Consider the following 19560-nt stretch of genomic DNA (forward strand, 5'->3'; position numbering starts at 1 on the left):
TAGTGGAATGGCATTCTTTTTACCCCACCTAGTAAAGCCTTTGAGGTGGCTCATCAGGCACACAACTCCCTTACTTCCCAATGGAATCCTCCTAACTCTCAGGTCGTCATGTTAAATGAATCTGTGCTGTAGAAACCGAGGAAGCCTATGTGCTTGGTACACACTCGAGACCCCAGGAAAAAAATCCCCCATTTGAATAATAATAATAATAATAATAATAATAATAATAATAATAATAAAGACAAGAGAAAGAACCTTTACTTCTTAAAAGGCCTAGTGACTCCATTATCAGGGGCATTTACTTCAAATCATATATCAAGACAGTGTGACAGGATGAGTCAGAAGCTGCATAATCCCTTTCAATTGATTCTTGCAATGTTTTGTGCCAGGAACTGTGCTGGTTCCTGGGTCTTATTAATTAAAAAAAAAAATCCTTATGAGAGCGTCCCGGATCCTGGTAGTGGCACCCTCAAAACACCCCCACCGCCTGCAAAATCCCAGAACTGCGGCTGAGCTTTCGGTAGGAACTGGGCGAAGAGAACTTCCGCTCCAGGAAAAGAACTCAGAAGGCCCCTCCCTTTACTTGGTGCCGCCCGGGTGCACGCCTAGATGGCCAGGATGCCGGCAGCTTCCGGTGTTCGCCCGGCCCTCACCTGCAGGCTCCGCCCCCGGGAGCTCCACGCTCCCAGCAGGCGCCGCGAGCGCAACATTGCCCTGCCACGCTGTAGTTCCGCCAATCGCCTGGAGGGCGCTGCAAACATGGCGGAGTTGGACATCGGGCAGCATTGTCAGGTGGTGCACTGCCGGCAGCGAGGTGACCCGGGAGTCCCCATTCCCCGGCCGCGGTAGATCCAGGCTCTGCTTTGGCGCCACGGATGCGTGGCGGCGGGTGAGGGGAGGCCGCAGAGCTGGCTGAGGAGCGGGCGGGTGCGTTCCTGCCTAGTGGACGATGAGATAGATGTGTTGGTGCTTATTGTTGTTCCTGTGTCTTGGGAAGAAATTTGCGGTCTCCATGCAGTTCCTGAAAATGAACCTTGCAAAATTCACTATGGTTTTCCAGTGCTTTTTCTCCAAGAAGTCCGAGAGTACACTGCTGGCTCGCGGAGCGCCCTCTCCTTTCTGCTTAGCTCCAGGAGCTAGGATGCTTAAGTGGGAACACTCAAGTTCCCCTCTGGCCTTGGCCCCTGCGACCTGTACAAGCCACTTTCCCAGCCTTTGTATTTACTTACATGTCAAACGAAGGATTTGGGCGAGATTACTTTTAACCTGGTCTTCAAGGGCCCCTCAGAAGATGAGCATGTGGGAGAAGGCTTTTGTCAGGTTCTGAAAGAGCTCCTTATCTTCGGACTATTCCATCCGATGATTATGTTCTCTCTGCTAGGTCATTCTTTGATTCTGATTATCATTGAACAAACATTTACAAAGCTTTGGTTTTGGAGCTGAAAGCATTGGTTTTGGTGCATCTAATGTTTACTTTTGTTTCTAAAAATTCTCAAAATAACAAATATGTACAATCTTTCATATTGAAAACAGAAGTTTTAGAATATTATGTGCTGTACTTTCTTTCTCTTATTGACAAATGTATCCATAATTTCTTGGTTTGAAACCAAATCTTAGAATATTGTAATAACAATAGTGACAGTTCATCAAGCCCATTTCTCGGGTGAGGGAAGGATTATCAGGCCCTTTTATTCCCAAAGTATAATGATCCAAGGGTCCCTTTTGGTTGCAGTAAAATTTTTCTATTTGGAATGAAAATACCTGTAGAATAAGATCTTTTCAAGGCAATTTAGCTTTCTCTAAAGAAGGACTCAGTAGTACCTTCTGATTTTCACTTTTTAAAAGTAGTGAGCTTGGATATATCCAGCTTCACTTGGCTGTATAGTGTAATATGAGAAAATATTAAAAATTTAGAAAGTGATTCATTGAATCTAGTAATTAACTGTTAGTTGCCATTTTTGAGAGTGGATACTTTCATGTACTTTCCAAAAGTTCAGTTCAGTTCTTGTTATTTGGTCCTAGTGTACTTGTTCCTCACCAACAAAGAAACAATTCAGCAATTAATTTTAAAGTATCAGTCCATTTATTGAATTTCTGGAATCTCATTGAAAGCATCTCCACCCAGTTACTACAACATTTTTTGGAGTTGAGCATATACAAAGGAAGCTAATTATTATATTGCTCTTATTAATTTTAGTTACTGCATTACTATTCTGACCTTTCACGTTTATCTCATTTGGATTTTATAATTACCTTGTGGAGAGAGTGTGGCATATAGCACAAATCCAGATGTAGATGCGTACGCATATGCACATACACATGTGTACATATACAAATATTATATACTTATATTTTGTATATATAATTCTACTTACCTGTTTATATTTACCTAATAATAGAGCTTTTGTTTTTGTGTATGTAGAGACATAGAGACATGCACATGTACACTATATCATGTGTGTATACATTTATATTGCCAAAGCTAATCTATTTAATGTTACTAGATTAGTAAACAGTGAATCAGAATTAAAGTCCAGATATTTTACTCCAAATGAGGAATTTTTGCAGTATACAATCCTCAAAAACTGCATCTAGTAAATCTTGGAAACAAAACAAAAAAGATAAATGCCACAGATTGCATTCTTCTGTTAATTCTTTTTTTTTTTCAGTTATTAAAATTGTGATGACCTCTGTTTAGCAGTGATTATGTAGTGACTTGCAACACTAGTATATTAATAATTTAAAAAATGTTCTATAGAAAATGAATACTTTGATTCTTTCTATGTAAGAAAACTAAATAAAAATTGGATACTGATCAGAACCTACAACATTTTTCCCCAATTTTAGATTTTCTTCCATTTGTATGTGACGGTTGTTCAGGAATATTTTGGTAAGTTGTTCTTATGCAGGATTTGGGAGTAATTTTGGTATTTGTAATATGCTTTATTTCTGAAAAATATAATGATTTAAAATAATTGTTTCTTTAACCATTGATACTTGATATTCAATATATTAATCACTTGAGAAAGACTGACTAATCATTAACTACTTACACCTATGTATGGTTAACCTGTCAACTTCCAGAATTGGGGTAATATATGTGAATTTTATATAAAATGATATATTTGTACCTTTAAATTGCAAGGAGGAAATAATACATAAACACAAAAAATATGGAAAGCAATCCAGTTATGGTTATCACTATTATTTATTTATTTAGTGCCAGGGATTGAACCCAGGGATGCTTAACCACTGAGCCACATCCCCAGCCCTTTTAATATTTTATTTAGAAACAGGGTCTTGTTGAGTTGCTCAGGGCCTTTCTAAGTTGCTGAGATTGGCTCTGAACTCATGATCCTCTGTTTCCCTAGTTGCTGGGATTATAGGCATGTGCCTCTACACCCGGCTATTACTATTTATTTTTAAAAATAAAATGAAAAGAACTCAACTATCATTTTTTTAAAATGGGCATTACATGTCATTTCAACATATCACATGTATAGTGAAACCCAAAAACTAACCAAGAATTTTGGAAAATGTATTTTTTTTACAATTAATTTTTTTTAAATTTTAAGTATTAAATTTATGAAATAGAACACAGGGGGAAAAGCATATTTAGAATATAATTCAGGAAGAATTATAGGTAAATAAAAGTTGTATGTATATTTAAATTATTCAGAAATAGAGCCAAGTGTGGTAGTACATGCCTGTTTATCCCAGCAACTTGGAAGACTGAGGCAGAAAGATTACAAGTTTGGAACCAGCCTGGACAATTTAGTGAGACTCTGTCTTGAAATGAATGAATGAATGAATGAATAAATAAATAAATAGGGCTGAGGATATAGCTTAGTAGTAGAGTACTACTGGGTTCAATCCCTAATGCTGCCCCAAAAAAGACAGTGCTCCTTGACATTTCACTATTGATGGTCCTTACTAATTTAAAACCATTAAAATATCTCACATTGCTGTAGTTATCTTAAGAGTTTTATTTGATTGCATTTAATTAAACACTACTTTTTTAATTATTTAAGCCTTGAACACAGAAGCAAAGAGTCACATGGTTGTCCTGAGGTATGTTAATTTTCTCCAATTTAATGAAACCTATTTGTATCCATGCACTTTCATTCAGAATTTGATTAGATTTAAAGCCAGTCAGTACCCTACAGATTAAAGTTTGGTAGACTGAACTGAATATGTAAAGAAGCTTTTGCTTCATTTTTATTTTATTTTTTTTTCTGATTTAAAGAAAAATTGTTCTACATGGTATTTATAAATTTTTATCCTCATATGACTTTTATTCCTTGACATTTTTGTTTAGGTAGTCCACTTACAACATTAGGTTTTCTATTTATAAATATACATTGAAATTAATATTCTCAGTATATAGTCTTTCCAGTTCGTTGTTTCCTTCATTATTCATTTTCACTGGTATTTTGTAGTAGAATCCTTTGATAGTAAATTGTTTGGGCTCTATCGGCTTTCATACACTAGGAACAAACTTTTTATCCAGCAGAATCCCTACCTTAATTCTGACAAATTAATGGACTAAGGAAGGGCTGGCAGATACAAATCAAAAAACCCTTGTTATTTAGTTGAATGAAGAAGCTTAATATAGAGACATTTGGGTCTGCAAAGGAAATCTAGAATTAGATAGATTTGCTCACCAGTCACAGCAGCACTGGACCAAGTTAGGCTTCCTCACTAGAAACAGATGAATTCCATTTGAAAAAGAGAAAGCTAGGCCTACCATATCTAGTATAATCTTCAATTTTGCAGTCAGATAAGTTGTTCCACCTTCCTATGGACAAAGAGAGATGGGGAGTTAGACTGAATTCACACCATTTAGAAAAACAACATTTGTCTTTAATACTTTTAAGTTGACATTTATTCTTGCCCACCATTTATCAAGTACATTGCCAAGGTTTCCAATGATTTTTTCATGTGTTCTTTCAATTATAGAAAAATAAAATTACATGAACTTAAGTCAAAATGTGAACTTTTAGGAACTTGGGATGGTAGAGCACTCACCTAGCATGTGTGAGACTCTGGATTCCATCCCTAGTGCACATCCCTGCAAAAATCTGAACCTTTAAAGTTTAAAATCTGAGTTTTTAAAGTTTAAGTAATCTGTATAATGAGGAAAATAAAAATTATCTAATATGTCAGTTTTCTATAGGATTAATTGGAAGGAAATACTCCTTTAGAGTTTATAGTAAAATTTATTAATGTTTCTAATACAGCTCACAAATCTGTCCTATGCTTTTTTTTTAAAGGGTATCATTTGATTTCTATGAGTGTCACTCAAATTATTGGATTTCATTAAATAAATACTGAAATAAATTAATTTTATCATTAGATTACTGCAACAAGTTTGGAAGGATATTTAAGAAATAAATTGCAACAAAAATGTACAACATGAATGTAAAAGAATTTCTTCAAGCTGTATAGTATTCACACAATTCCTTAAATTTACTCAGCTTTATAAATTAGGTTACTTTAATGCCAAACAGCCTGGCTGATCTGGATTTTTTTTTTTTTAATTCTTACAAAAATCTTGTCTTCACCTGATATAATATTTTTTGACAATGTAAAATATAGCATAGAAAATAGTATATGATTATAAAACTATGTCTAGCCCTTTGTCTCATGGGTAAATAGGTAATTTTAAGTAGTATATTCCCTAAGTTAACTGTTTAGTTCCCTAAAACTTGTATAGAAAGTACTTATGACTTGCCAGTTACGGATTGACAAGATGATTTCCTGAACATATTATGGGGGCATTTGTATGAGGGACTTTTTTGAAATAGAAGATTAAAATTGCAGAGAGTAACTGAACAGTCATTTTAAATTAGAAGATAAATATACCATAGTAGGAAAATTATGAAAATGTAGAAAATTCAACATCGTAATCATTTCCTTTTTTTGTGTGTGTGGTGCTGGGGATTGAACCCAGGGCCTTGTGCATGTTAGGCAAGCACTCTACCAATTGAGCTATATCCCCAACCTCAGTAATCATTTTTTAAATAATCATTATATTTTTATGTGAGAGTATATAACTTGATATAATGAGTTTAAACCAAAATGATGTGAATTTTGCCTTCTAAAATGGATTTACATATATACTTTAAATGTTGAGGATAATGCCATTTCCCCCCTTTTACATTTTCAGGTAACTATAATCAATGAGAGACTGAAGACTGATAAACATAAATCTTACCCATGCTCATTCAAGAACTGTGTTGAAAAAGAGCTTGTGGCAGTTATATGTCCTTACTGTGAGAAGAATTTTTGCCTGAGGTATTTACTTAGACCATTCAAGCTTTGTATATCTGTTTAAGTTGTATACAAATACATGTGCTAGTGAAACTCTCCTGTTGTTCATAGACATCGCCATCAGTCAGATCATGAGTGTGAAAAACTGGAAATCCAAAAGCCCCGAATGGCTAACACTCAGAAACTTGTTAAAGACATTATTGGTAGGTATCTAGAAAACTTGTTCTATTGATTTTCTTGTTTCTATATTCTCTGTTAGTTCCAGAGCTCCTGCCTCTTATTTCTGCCTACCATTTATGGAATGTATCATTAATAGCTCCAATGGTAATAACTTGTATTTTGAGGACATTCTTGCAATACTATTTCTTACGAGGCCTCTCTGACCAAAGAGAATCTGGAAGCTATTTGAAAGTACCGCACAAGATGGTCTTCTTGCTGGGCTGCCCATCAGATCAGCTGGTTAACCATCCTGGCTTAGATTTGGTTGGTATTCATGAGGTTGACATAGTAGTTTGCTTTCTCTTAAGAGCAAACTCTAATAAGCCTGTTTGGCTGTGTTATAAATGCTGCTAAGATACCAAGAAAGAATAGATCTGTGACTTAGATTTGTTATCTCTGCCAGTATGTTAGTTCAGCAGAATTTTCATTTTGTGTTAAGGATAATACCTGTATTAAAATCTTCCATAATAAAATCCTGAACTTTTTTGTAGAAGCATTAGTGACTGCTTTAGATTAAACAGGCTAAGTTGGAAACAGTGAAATTTTTTGATGTGGAGATTGCTTGATCAACCTCAGTGATACTTTTCCATTAGTCATCTATAGTGCCTGAATCTCTATAGTATGCAATTTGTATATGTTTTAGGGCCATAATGAATAAATGCCTTAAAATAAAACTCTGGAAATGTAATGTAAAAGTTCTTATGTGTTTACATGCTTAACATTTACTTCTTAGATTCCAAGACAGGAGAGACAGCAAGTAAACGAGGGAAAGGTGCCAAAAATAGTGAAACAGCTGCAAAGGTTGCATTGATGAAGTTAAAGATGCATGCTGATGGGGACAAGTCATTGCCACAGGTTAGTCTTAGAAATCTGGAGAAACAAAGGTGTTCTAAATATAGTTGAAGTCTCCTTTTTATTCCTCCGTCCCATGAAGTAACAATTAACCTGCATCTGATATGTATCATTTTTAATATTACATGGTATATGATATGCATCAATAATATGTGTTTTATGAGTTTTTTCACTTATAAAAATGACAGTGAACCATATAAATCCTCCAACTTTCCCCCACCTTTTGGCATCATATTTTTAAAACTTATCCATGCCAATACTTTTAGATTAGTTCTAGTTCATCTGGTAGCTGCATGTTAATTCCATCATGTGAATATACTCCAAGTTATCTATTCTTTTATTAATAAAATTCAGACTTTTCCAATCTTTTGCTATATAAATTGTTATACAGTGAAGTCCCTTATGTATGTGTGGTAGAGTTTCCATAGGTAGTTGGACATTATCAAATGTGATTGTACTGATTTGTCTGCTTCCAAAAGCACTTTCAATTGTATCCATTCCTGGCCATTATTCTTTCAGAATTACTTTGTCCTGTTCTGCAAAATTGCGTTTTTTTTGTTTTGTTTTTGTAGTGCTGAGGATTGAACCCAAGGCCTTGTGTATGCAAGGCAAGCACTCTACCAACTGAGCTGTATCCCTAGCCCCTGAAACTTCAATCTTCATAGAAATTATGCTGCTTTTTTTGTGTGTGTGTGTGGTGCTGTGGATTGAACCCAGGGCCTTGTGCGGGCGAGTCAAGCACTCTAACACCTGAGCTATATCCCCAACCCTCAGGTGTTCTTTATATGTGTAAACAACATTCTGTAATACTTACCTTATTTTTTATCTTTTCTTAGGTTTATGCTTACATTCTTTATCATTTTGGTTGTCATCACAAATACCTTTTTTAAAGTCACATTTTTCTGTCTTTGCAGGTTATTTATTATGTTGGCCTTGTATGCAGCAAATAAGTTCTGAATGGTTCCTATACTTTGTAGGTTTTTTGAAATGTCTTCTGTGCAGTCATATCTTCTGCAAATACCAGTTTCTGTGGGATGTTTTTCCCCAAATTTTCTTTCCTCTAACTCCTTCTTTTTGTTATTATTATTTGTCCTTGTGCTGAGAGCTCCACAAAAATGTTGATAGTATGGATGGTAGCAGGCATTTGTCATTCATCTAACTTTAATGCAAATACTCCTAAAGTTTCATCAAATATTATATTTTCTATAGCCTTTACCAACCTAACAGTATTTGTTTCTCTTGCTAGTTTGCTAGGAATTTATATCATAAATGGGTATTAAAATTTACTGGTTTTTTTTATTGTATCTTATAAGATGATCATCTTTTTTTCTCCTTACTACAATAAAAAATTACACTGATTGATCTTTTTCATTTTTAAACCAGCCATATATTCCAGGATAAACCACTTGACTCTAGTAGATGATTATTTTAAAATGCATTGTTACATTGATTTGCTAATATATTCTTAATAACATTAGTTAGTAAAAGTATACTCATAAAATTAGTTGAGCAGCTTTCCCTCTTCTACACTTTGAGATAGTTGTAGAGAATATAGTGATTATAGCATTCAGTTTTTATAACCTTTAAATCTAATATTTTTTTCCAGTATCTTTTTATTTGTATATATGACAGTAAAATATATTTTGACATATTATACATACATGGAGTGTAATTTATTCTAATTAGGATCCCATTCTTGTGGTTGTACATGATGTGGAATTAACACTTGTCATGTATTCATTTATGAACATAGGAAAGTTATATCTGATTTCTTCTACTGTCTTTTCTATTTCCATACCCCTTCCCTTCTCTTCATTCCCCTTTGTCTAATCCAATGAACTTTTATTCTTCCCTCCTCACCCAGTCTAATATTTTTTAAGAGGAGAATTTTAAATACTATTCTACTTCATTAGATAATTCTTGGCTTATTTGGTGAATCTAGTTCTTCTGAAGTCAATTTTGGTAAGCAGTATTTTTCTAGAGAATTCTTATTAGCTGTAGACTTTCTAGTTTATTGTTATAAAATTGTTCAAGTTATTCTCTTATGAAGCCAGATCTCTATTGTGTCTTTTGTTATTCCATATTCCATTTCATTAATATTTTTCATTTGTACTTTTATTTGTTTCTCCCTTAAATAATCTTGCTAGGGTTTTTTTTTTTTTTTCATCTTTTCAAAGAACCATGTTTTGGTTTTATTCACCTATATTATTTCTTTGTCTTGCGTTCCACTAATTTCTGCTCAGATATTATTTCCTTGTCTTTACTGTGTTTAGATTTTTGTCTGACATTCTTTTCCCAAGTTCTCAAATGAAATGGTCAACTTATTTATGTTCAGCGTAGTTGTTTGGGTGTATTTTTTTTTTTTTATATCTTTATTTGTATACAATTTCAAACACAGAAAAGTTACAAGAATAGTACAAAGAATTTTTCATATCCTTTACCCAAATGCAACAGTTATTTACATTTTTCTCTGTTTGCTATAACATTTGCATTCTCTTTCTTTGTGTGTGCACAAGTGTGTTAATTTTATGTCTACTTGATCTGTCAGTTTCTTAGACAAGTGTGTTAGTGAAACCTTCAACCATGGAAATTCTTCTTGTAATTTTAATGGTTTCCTGAGTTGTGTTTATCAGGTGTATGGAATTTCTTCATTGTATTTTTTTTCATGAATTTTGCCTTAAATTCTATTTTTACTTATAATAATACTTTTATTAGTTTTATTTTAGTGAACATTTAACTATTATGTCTTTTTTCATTCTTTTATATTCAACTTTTCTGTGTTGTTTTATTTTAGGGTGTATCTTGTAAGCAGCATATAGCTGGAGTTTGTTTTTTTAATCCAGTTTGATAGTATCTCTTTTATAGGTGAGTTAAATACATTTTATTTATTGTGATCACTGATGCATTTGAACATATTTCTTCCATCTTGTGTTTTCTGCTTATTCTTATAATTCCTTCTGTCTTTCCCGTCTTCTTTTTTCTTATTTAAATTTTCTATATTCCCTTACTTTCTACTGGTTTAGAAATCATTGATTATAGTTTTCTAATTTTTGTGGTTATCCTTAATAGTGTCATTTACAAAAATTTATTAGATGTTTTTATAATTACAAAGGTAGTCCATACTTTTATAGTATACCTGTTGAGAGAGTGTATACTTAAAAACTAAATATACCCTTCTATGTCCCTTGTCCATTTCCAAGTCCCGCAATCAGTGATTCTCAACTAAGGATGATTTCTCCTTCTGGGGGACATTTGACAATGGAGACATTTTTGGTTGTCACAACTGGGGGTGTGGTGCTACTGATATCTAATGGATAGAGGCCAGGGATGCTACTAAACATCCTACAATTCAAAGGACAGTGCTCACAATAGAGTTTTCTGGTCCAATATATCAGTACTGGTCTGGAGGGAGTTAGAGTTCTTACTTAGCTTATGCTAAGTAAATTTGGTCCCCACCACTGCAAAGAATAAATGTCAGTATTGTAAAGTTGAGAATACCTATCTTAAAGCATCCAGTAATATCATTCATATTATTTTTCAATTCTTTCAATACTTAGAACAATAGTTAAAATTTAAATATCACCTAATTTTGTTCTAAGCACTATTGTAACATGTTTCATCCTTACAGCAAGCCAGTGAGGTATACATTATTGCAGATGAGAAAACTGAGGCACAAAAGGGTTAAGTAACTTGCTAGTGACATACCTAGTAAGAGAACTGTGAATTAAAACCAGCCAATTTGGCTTCAGAGACTCTTTTCTTACATCCTTAATATATTATGGAGCATTCTACAAATCTATAGATGTGATTTTTCTGCCTACTATTAATGTTTTTGTATGTGTGTACAAATATAAATATATAGATATATTGGTGTATGTGTTCTCATACACACATTTCATAGGTAATATGTATGTACACACATGTGTACACATACACATGCATATATATATATAATGCACATATTTTTTTGTACATACATATATATTTATACATGTGTGATTTTGATTTTACACAAAATGAAATGTATTCTACTTAATGTACGCAATAACTTGAAGAGTGTTTTTTGATCATTATTTTACAAAAATGACATGTACTCATTTGGTCAGCATAGTTTTTGAACACCTGTTATATATGAAGCCTTGGGGATACAGCAGCGAATAAAATAAAGTCTCTGCTCTTATGACATTTATATTCTATTGAATCTGATATTGTTATGTGTATGTATAATACACATACACACACGTCTGGTGTATGGTGCTGAGGTCTATAAATAAAATTAAAGCAGTTCTCCTTTGGTGCCACCTGTAATCCCAGTGGCTCGGATGGCTAAGGCAGGAGGATCACAAGTTCAAAGTCAGCCTCAGCAACTTAGCGAGGGCCTATATAACTCAGTGAGATCCTGTCTCTAAATAAAATACAAAAGGGCAGGGGAAAGGACTCAGTGGCTATGCATTTTTTTCTCTACATACACTTCTCATTATTGCCTATTAAAGATTCCTCAAGGGCACAAATATGGCTCTCCATCATTTTCTTTAAAAGCTGCATCATAGTCCATAATGTGGATACACTGTAACTTATTTTGCCATTTTCCTATTGATGTGCATTCATGTTGTTTCTAGTTTCCTCCACTATTTTAAGTATCAATCTGATACTTTTATATTTGTAATGATGTTTTCTAATGATGTTTTTCCTGCACCGAAGGTTATATATATTTTAAAATCTAATAAATATTGCCAAACAACTCTACAGAGGAGTTGTAACAATTCATATTTCTACCAACAGTAATTATAATAGCAAACCTTTATTGACTATACCAAGCATTGTTTTGTGACTCTGGATTTTTTTTTTTTCTCTCTCACTATTCTTCATTTCATACAGTAATCTAAATGAAGTTAAGTATTGTTTAAGAATCACTCAGAAATCCCAGCAGCTCAGATGGGTGAGTCAGGAGGGTCACAAGTTTGAAGCCAGCCTTAAAATAAAATTTTAACAGTACTGCAAAAAATAAAAGGAAAATCAAGAAAAGAATTACTCAGTTACAGCCTGCCCTCCTAACCAGTTCAGTATGTTCCACTTGTCACTCTTACATGAGAATACCTCTCTCCTGTGATTTCCACTAGCTGTTATCACTCTTTTTAAGTAAAGTTTTCTAGTTTGTTGGCTATAAAATGATAGCTCATAGTGGCTGTAATTTGCATTTATCTGACTTCTGTTGGATTTGAACTTCTTTTAGTATGTTTTTTGGCCATTTGAAATTGCGTTTTCTGAATTGCCCATACATATCCTTTGATTATTTTTCTTTGGGGCTTTTTATTTTTATTTTTTTAAATTTTTATTGTTTTGTCAGCTTATGGAAAGAAACTCTTACACTATAACAGGCACTAGTCTTTTTATAATCAATCTACTTTGCAAACTTTCTTTGAAATCAGGTATATTGATTTCACTATGCTTCTCATTGATATAATATTTAAATTTCTAGGATCTGTCTTTTTAAAATATTTTTACATTTGTCTTTAATCAATCTGATTTTGTGATATGAGCTATGGGCTCAATTTTATTTTCATTCAGTTGGTTAGCTAGTTTTACATCACTGATATTAAATAGTCATTTTTTTTCTATTGAATTGAAATACCAAAATATCACCTTCATTGTAAATTAACATTCTACATATACAGAATTATTTTTTAATTTCCAAGCTATTTCACCATCTATCTGTTCTTTTCTCATGTTAATACCTAATAGTAGCTTCATAGACTGTTCTATATCTGTAACCTAAGTCCTGTCTCTATTTTTTTCTAAGAAATATTTTAGCATTTATTCATTCATATGAACTTTAAAATTACTATATCCAAATTTTTAAAAACATCTCAGGATTTTCAATCCTATAATTCTGGGATATAGTTGCAAATGACAGGCTACAGCATATACTGTTTAAAAATATTTTAAGAGACAGGGATAACACAACATGGTCTTAGAAATATGTCTTCCTATCTCCTCCCTTTCCCACAAGGATGTAAGTTGCTCTCACTTTTAGCTTGTTTGCTATTAGACTTTCTCAACTCATACTCTTCATTGACCTCTGCCATCTGTTATTAGGGAAACATCTTTTTGCGGTTCATTCTTGTTGTATTTTGTAATTCTCCTTTTTGGATAGCTTTTAAGGTTTTTATCTGTGATATTCTCAAATATTGGTGCAGTGTTCCAGGTTTCAGTATATTTTAATTATCTGCCAGGCACCATGGCGCATGCCTGTAATCCCAGCAGCTCAAGACGCTGAGGATCACAAGTTCAAAGCCAGCCTGAGCAATGGCAAGATCCTAAGCAACTCAGTGAGACCCTGTCTCTAAATAAAATACAAAATAAGGCTGGGGTTGTGGCTTAGTGGTTGAGTGCCTCTGAGTTCAATCCCCAGTACTAAAAAAACGAAATGATATATGTATTTTTAAATTATCCAACTGGACAGTTGAGATACATTTTTAATTTTTTCTCTTCACTTTTGAAAAATTATAGTCATTTTCTCTCTGGTTGTCAATTCACTGGTAGGTGAAGAGTCTCTGAAGTTCTTGTTCAACATGTTTTGGAGATTTATAATTTCTCTCTGTATGTCTTTATACTATATTCTGGCTGACTCTTGGTTAATACACTTTTTTATTGAGGAATGTAGAAATTTACCTTGTTTGAGTTTCTTACTTCAATAATCTTATTTTTGGTTTTCTGTTTGGATCATCATAACTTTTTCTGTTTCATTTCTACTTGTTTTGATTTCACTACTTTTGGTTCCTTCGCATATTATTTCTTTATTTAATGTCTTTTAAGTTCACTTATTTTCAATGGTCTATAATAGCTGAACCTTGAATTTGTTTTAAAATGTCAGCTGATTGACCCTGTGTGTTCATCTTGAGTAAGAGATTCTGTCTGTATCTCTCTCCCTCTCCTTACATGGTTAATCCCTGTCTAACAATTTTGTGTTTTCTTCTGCCTGACCCACACTTCCAGAACCTCCATATCAAATCCATATTTGATACTGGAAGTTTGTGCTTCTGCCCTACAGAGATTTTCAAATTTTTCAAGATGCATTTACTGAGCTTTGTTCACTGTCATTAGGTTATATCATGTTTTGCTGCCTTCAGAATGTTGATTTGTATAAGCAACAGCCCAGTTAACATTTAGCAATCACTTCTTTAGCCTCCTTTCCTAGAGCCCAAGCCCCATTCCAGCCTCTGCTTTTAACCAGTGAACCTGACCAGGGAGTTTTAGTTCTATTTCTATGCAACACCAGTATTCCCCATTCACCCTCAGTCTCAACTCTGAATGACCTCTTCCTTCCTTTTGGAGTATCATGACAGCATGCATTTCATTTTTGATCCTCAGATATATTTATTCATTTTCTTTCTTTATTTTTTTATAGTGCTTCATATTGAACCCAGCAGTGCTCTACCACTGAGCTATATTCCCCAGCCCTTTGATTTTTCATTTTGAGACATGGTCTAACTAAATTGTCTAGGTTGGCCTCAAGCTTGCAATCCTCCTGCCTCAGCCTCCTGAATTGCTGGGATTGCAGGAGTTTGCCACAGTGCCCAACAAGGCTATATATTTTTAGTTAATCTCATTTTATATTTATTCTCTTACTACTTTGTTTTGAAGCAGAGACTTTCTTTATGGACCACTGGAATTTCCAATGATTTCTTGTTTTTTTCTTTGAGTGCTTGTTATCTTACTAACACACTCCACTGATCTTCAACAAATCTGAATTCCCTAGTATTGAGATGGGAAGTGTTATTTTAAATACTTTCTCCAACAACGTAGAGAAGCTCCAACTAATCAGTAAAGATGCTATTTTCTTTCCTTCATTTGCTAATTAAGCAAGAAAATAGAGTATAAGGAGGCAAGTAGTATATAGAATACTAGAGAAACCATCTCTGAATTCCTGTTTTATTAATAAATTTTTTTCTGGGGTTTTATAGTTTAGTTTTTTGTTTTTAAGTTTCTTTGTACTAAAAAGTCCTACTGTCTCTAAAAATGTAGTAGTGGGGTCTTTTACACAAAAAGAAATGCTTCGTGTTCAAAGAATCCTTTACTTGCAAGTGGCTGAAACTTGACTCCCAAGTAGTACAAGCAAAATAGATTTGTTGCTGGGGACTGTGGCACACACCTGTAATCTCAGCAGCTTGGGAGGCCAAGGCAGGAGGATCACAACTTCAAAGCCAATCTTGGCAACTTAGCTTGGTCTGTCTTAAAATAAAAAATTAGAAAGGGCTAGGGATATAGCTTAGTGGTTAAGCACCCCTGGGCTCAATCCCTGGTACCTCCCAAGAAACAGGAAAGAAAAAAATTTTTAACTTTCTCATGTAACGGAGAGTTATGTATTATCTCATTGAGTGCTAAATTATGTTGAAAGAGTCCATCCATTTCATCCATTTTCTTGATTTTTCTCTTTAAGGCTTCTTTTACCACATTGGTTCAGGAATGACTAAAGGAGTATGAGGACTCACTGCAACAGCACCATGTTTAAATCAGCAAATTAAAAAAAGAAGAACTCCCCCTATCCTCAGCTTTTGAACATAAAATCTTAAGAAAAAGAGCCCGATTGGCCTAAGTTATGCATAGATAGCCATGGCCATACCCATACAATTAGTTAGATTTGAAGCTACCATGATTTGTGTTCCCATTAAGAGTTAATTCATTAGAGGGTAATCCTCTAACCAGAGGAAGAGAAGAAAGGATATCACCAGACTAAAACATGTTTTACTTCATATATATAACCTGTATTTTAACTTTTTATTTTACAGACAGAAAGAATTTACTTTCAGGTTTTCTTGCCTAAGGGGAGCAAAGAAAAAAGCAAACCCATGTTCTTTTGCCACAGATGGAGCATTGGAAAGGTCATAGACTTTGCAGCTTCTCTAGCCAGTCTTAAAAATGACAATAACAAATTAACAGCTAAGGTAACATATGGTTATGATAAATTTTCTCTAAAAGTTTTAGGATAATCTATACAAGTGTATATTACAGCATGATTAATTTCTCTCTCAACAGAAATTAAGGCTATGTCACATTACTTCAGGAGAAGCCTTACCCTTGGATCATGCTTTGGAAACCTGGATTACTAAGGAGGATTGTCCTTTATATAATGGTGGAAATATTATTTTGGAATATCTTAGTGATGAAGAACAGTCTTTAAAAAATGTTGATTCTTATTTGGAATAGTCACTCAAGAATTCAACCAGAAATCACAAGGAAAATTTTTATGTGCATGTTTAAGTCAATTTCTTTTACTATAGATACATTTTTTTTTCAATTTTTAAAAGATGCTTTTTAATTTATTTCCATTCTGTCATAATTTATATTATCAGTTTTCTACTTAATTGGGGTTTTTATGTTTTAAAGTTTATGTGCTGATACTCAATTGTTAGCAATTTTTAAAAATTAGATTTATTAGTTTATACTGTAGAACATCAGCAGAAGTGTGTTTCCCATTTGGTTAATGTCAGCTGTTGGCTGTGACACTGCTCCATCCCATCTTCACTCCAGAATCCAAGCTGAAGTAACAACCCTCTTTTTGGGACTTTGCCATTCTTATGGCAGAAGGAGATGGTAGATATGAGGTCAGCTCTTAAAAGATTCTTGTGTTATTTTGGCTTTAAGAAGTCACATGCTTACGCCTAGTGTTATAGGGCCCAAAAGTACAGCTTTACTGTTTGCCTTCATCATGATGTATACATTGATGTGTGTACATGAATTATGTAGATTTAGAGATCACCTCATTCAGTCTCAGTCTTCTAAATTTTTGGATGAGGAATCTCAGACCTAAGAAGAGAAACTTGTTGCCTTGGTATCACCTAACTGCATTGGGGTATGTTTCTGATAACCTCCCCCATTGTTTGTATGAATGTATTACAAATGGGAGGGATGATGGAATAGCCCAACTTTATTATAGTCTCTGTACCATGGCAAAACACCGGTCACAAAGAACTACACTTTGCCAACAAAATGAATTTAATGTTTCTAACTAATGTTTTCTGTTACGCTTAACAAAGTACTATTATGCAGAAGGAATATAAATTATTTCTACATGTTCTTTGTTTTCTATGCTAATTATCATGGACCTATACAGTGACTTTAAATTTAATTAAAACAATAAACAATGTTCATTTGGTCTACTGTGTTATTCATATTATTTTCATATGAAGGATGACAATAATTTTCAGCTTTTATCAGGAGCTTATGCATTTATCTATTAACATAATTATTTGAATACCTACTAAATGTAAGGATTGGTTTCTAATTGTCACAGTAAATACAATGAAGATATGTATGCAATCTTTTAATGGTAATACAAAGTAGGATAGCAAGTTGCAGATTAGTAGGCAGTATAGCCATGTTCCAACAGCTCTTTTATCAGAAACCATAAACCAGAGGTAGAAATAATCCTTAAATTAAAGGATTAATAATAGAAAGATACCAGAAAGTTGTAATGCAAACCAATACCTTAGTGTCTGTCATAATTATTTACACATAGTAGGTGGTCAGCCACATAAGTGAACTAAAACTAAATATGCCCCCCAAAAAAACAACTATTGAGAAGAGGGAAATAAGGCTAGCAGGGATAGATACAAATCTAGGCAAAATAAAAAATGCTCCTATTAATGAATGAACAGAGAAAAAAAGACATCAGTAAGCATACTGGTGATGAATTAGGTCAGGTCTCAGATGGTAGAACTATTGTGGAGGATGCATAGGTACCAGCATCCTCAGTACTAGGGACTGGTGGCTCCAGCACCATGTGAAGCCCTTTCCTGTTCTCTAAAGACAACCACTGTAGGAAAGAAGGAATCTAGTTTCTCTAGCTCCCTATTTCCAATTTACTTAAGTTCAACTTTCTCAGACTTTTTGGTGAGAATCTTATACACCTAACATAATTTTAGTATTTCACTGTTCACATCTCACCCTAGTTTATCTTCACTTGCTTACAGATGACTGAAAATCCACGAAGAAAAAAAGTGTTTTAAAATTAGGTAAATAGGTAAAATAATTCTGCAATACAAATAAGCTTCAGTTTAATCAGACAGCAAATACACGTATATGGGAGATTATCAGATCTTTTCTAGCTTTATCAGATATTGTACTCCACAGTTTTCAAATAGGAAGACTTGGGAGAACCTGAAGAAGAAGGCAGAAGGTTGTATATAAAGGCATTGGAGTGGGAAAATTTACATACTACACATCTTGGATCTGGGCAATAAAAATTGTGAACTAAGATATTTGATCAGGAAACTATAAAGATAGCTTTGTTTTATGTTTGTTTTATTTTTGTCATTAAACTAAGTTCCTTCGCAATTTAGTTGAAGTGTCTGGAACAGATTTGTTCCTTTCTCTATTCTCAACATTGAGAATTTTGTTTTTCTTAGTGTTCTACGTGGAAATAAAATTTATGACATCTAAAGTCTTGTGTTTGAAATATTAACCTATATAAATGATAGACTTTTAAAAAAATATCAAAATTTTTAAAAAATGGCTTTGGTGTTCTTTGAGGACCATAAATGATCTAAAATTATACACATTGTCTTCATTTAACAAATTGCATCATAATTACATTAAGCATCTTCTGAAATGGCCACAAGCAACTACTAGATCTGCAGGCTCAATAGTAGACAGTTGTAGTGTTTGGGGGTTTGTTTTTGTTTTGTTTCTTGCCTGCTTAGAATCAGAACTTCATCACCTTGTTTGGGAAAATTGTGTGTGTCTGTGGGTTGAAGTGTAAAAAGACTGATACTTTTCCTTATCCCTGGCAACTGAGGGACAGACATGACCTAAGTTAGGTTAGTTAACGTCCATGGTCCCTAACTGTTGATAGGGATTAGTATTAAAAAAGAAGGAATAAGACATTTAGAATTAGTGTCAGTGTTTTTCCATTGCCCTATGTATAAGGTTTCAAGTACCCAATAGTAGCAGCCCCTTAGGATATACCCTTTAGCAATAATAGCAACCACCTGTTTTCCCTATGTTCCCAAGTTATCTGGTAACTCTCTAGGAAATTATTTTCGTATTTAAGGACATCAAAATAGTTTCCATTTTTTGCTTGACCCATACAATCACTCTCAGGTGTCATAAAGCTATCAGTAGTATAAGGCCAGGCTATGGGCTCTGTAGTTCTCTAAGCCTAAATGAGCAGAAGCTGCACTTGGCTTGATCACCATGGTGTAAACCAGGTCTTAG

The 19560-nt window shown here is 33.8% G+C and overlaps 1 protein-coding gene across 1 annotated transcript; it reads left to right on the plus strand.

The window, feature by feature from the left end:
* The first annotated feature begins 738 nt into the window (after positions 1 to 738).
* Positions 739 to 17499, plus strand: Zfand1 (zinc finger AN1-type containing 1). Its single transcript, XM_027947680.3, has 8 exons — positions 739 to 814; positions 2848 to 2890; positions 4032 to 4071; positions 6170 to 6297; positions 6385 to 6476; positions 7226 to 7347; positions 16134 to 16289; positions 16381 to 17499. Exons 1-8 carry the CDS (start codon positions 760 to 762, stop codon positions 16549 to 16551), a joined length of 807 nt encoding a protein of 268 aa, XP_027803481.2. The 5' UTR covers positions 739 to 759; the 3' UTR covers positions 16552 to 17499.
* Positions 17500 to 19560: the final 2061 nt, after the last annotated feature.

Source organism: Marmota flaviventris, chromosome 15 (genome assembly GCF_047511675.1).
Source record: "Marmota flaviventris isolate mMarFla1 chromosome 15, mMarFla1.hap1, whole genome shotgun sequence".
NCBI classification, from domain to species: domain Eukaryota; kingdom Metazoa; phylum Chordata; class Mammalia; order Rodentia; family Sciuridae; genus Marmota; species Marmota flaviventris.

Excerpts from the sequence above, each read along its gene's own strand:
- Zfand1 (XM_027947680.3), top strand. The coding sequence starts at position 760 with ATGGCGGAGTTGGACATCGGGCAGCATTGTCAGGTGGTGCACTGCCGG. Across the intron at positions 815-2,847 it reads GGTGCACTGCCGGCAGCGAG|ATTTTCTTCCATTTGTATGT; the intron begins GTGACCCGGGAG and ends CCCCAATTTTAG. Across the intron at positions 2,891-4,031 it reads GGTTGTTCAGGAATATTTTG|CCTTGAACACAGAAGCAAAG; the intron begins GTAAGTTGTTCT and ends TAATTATTTAAG.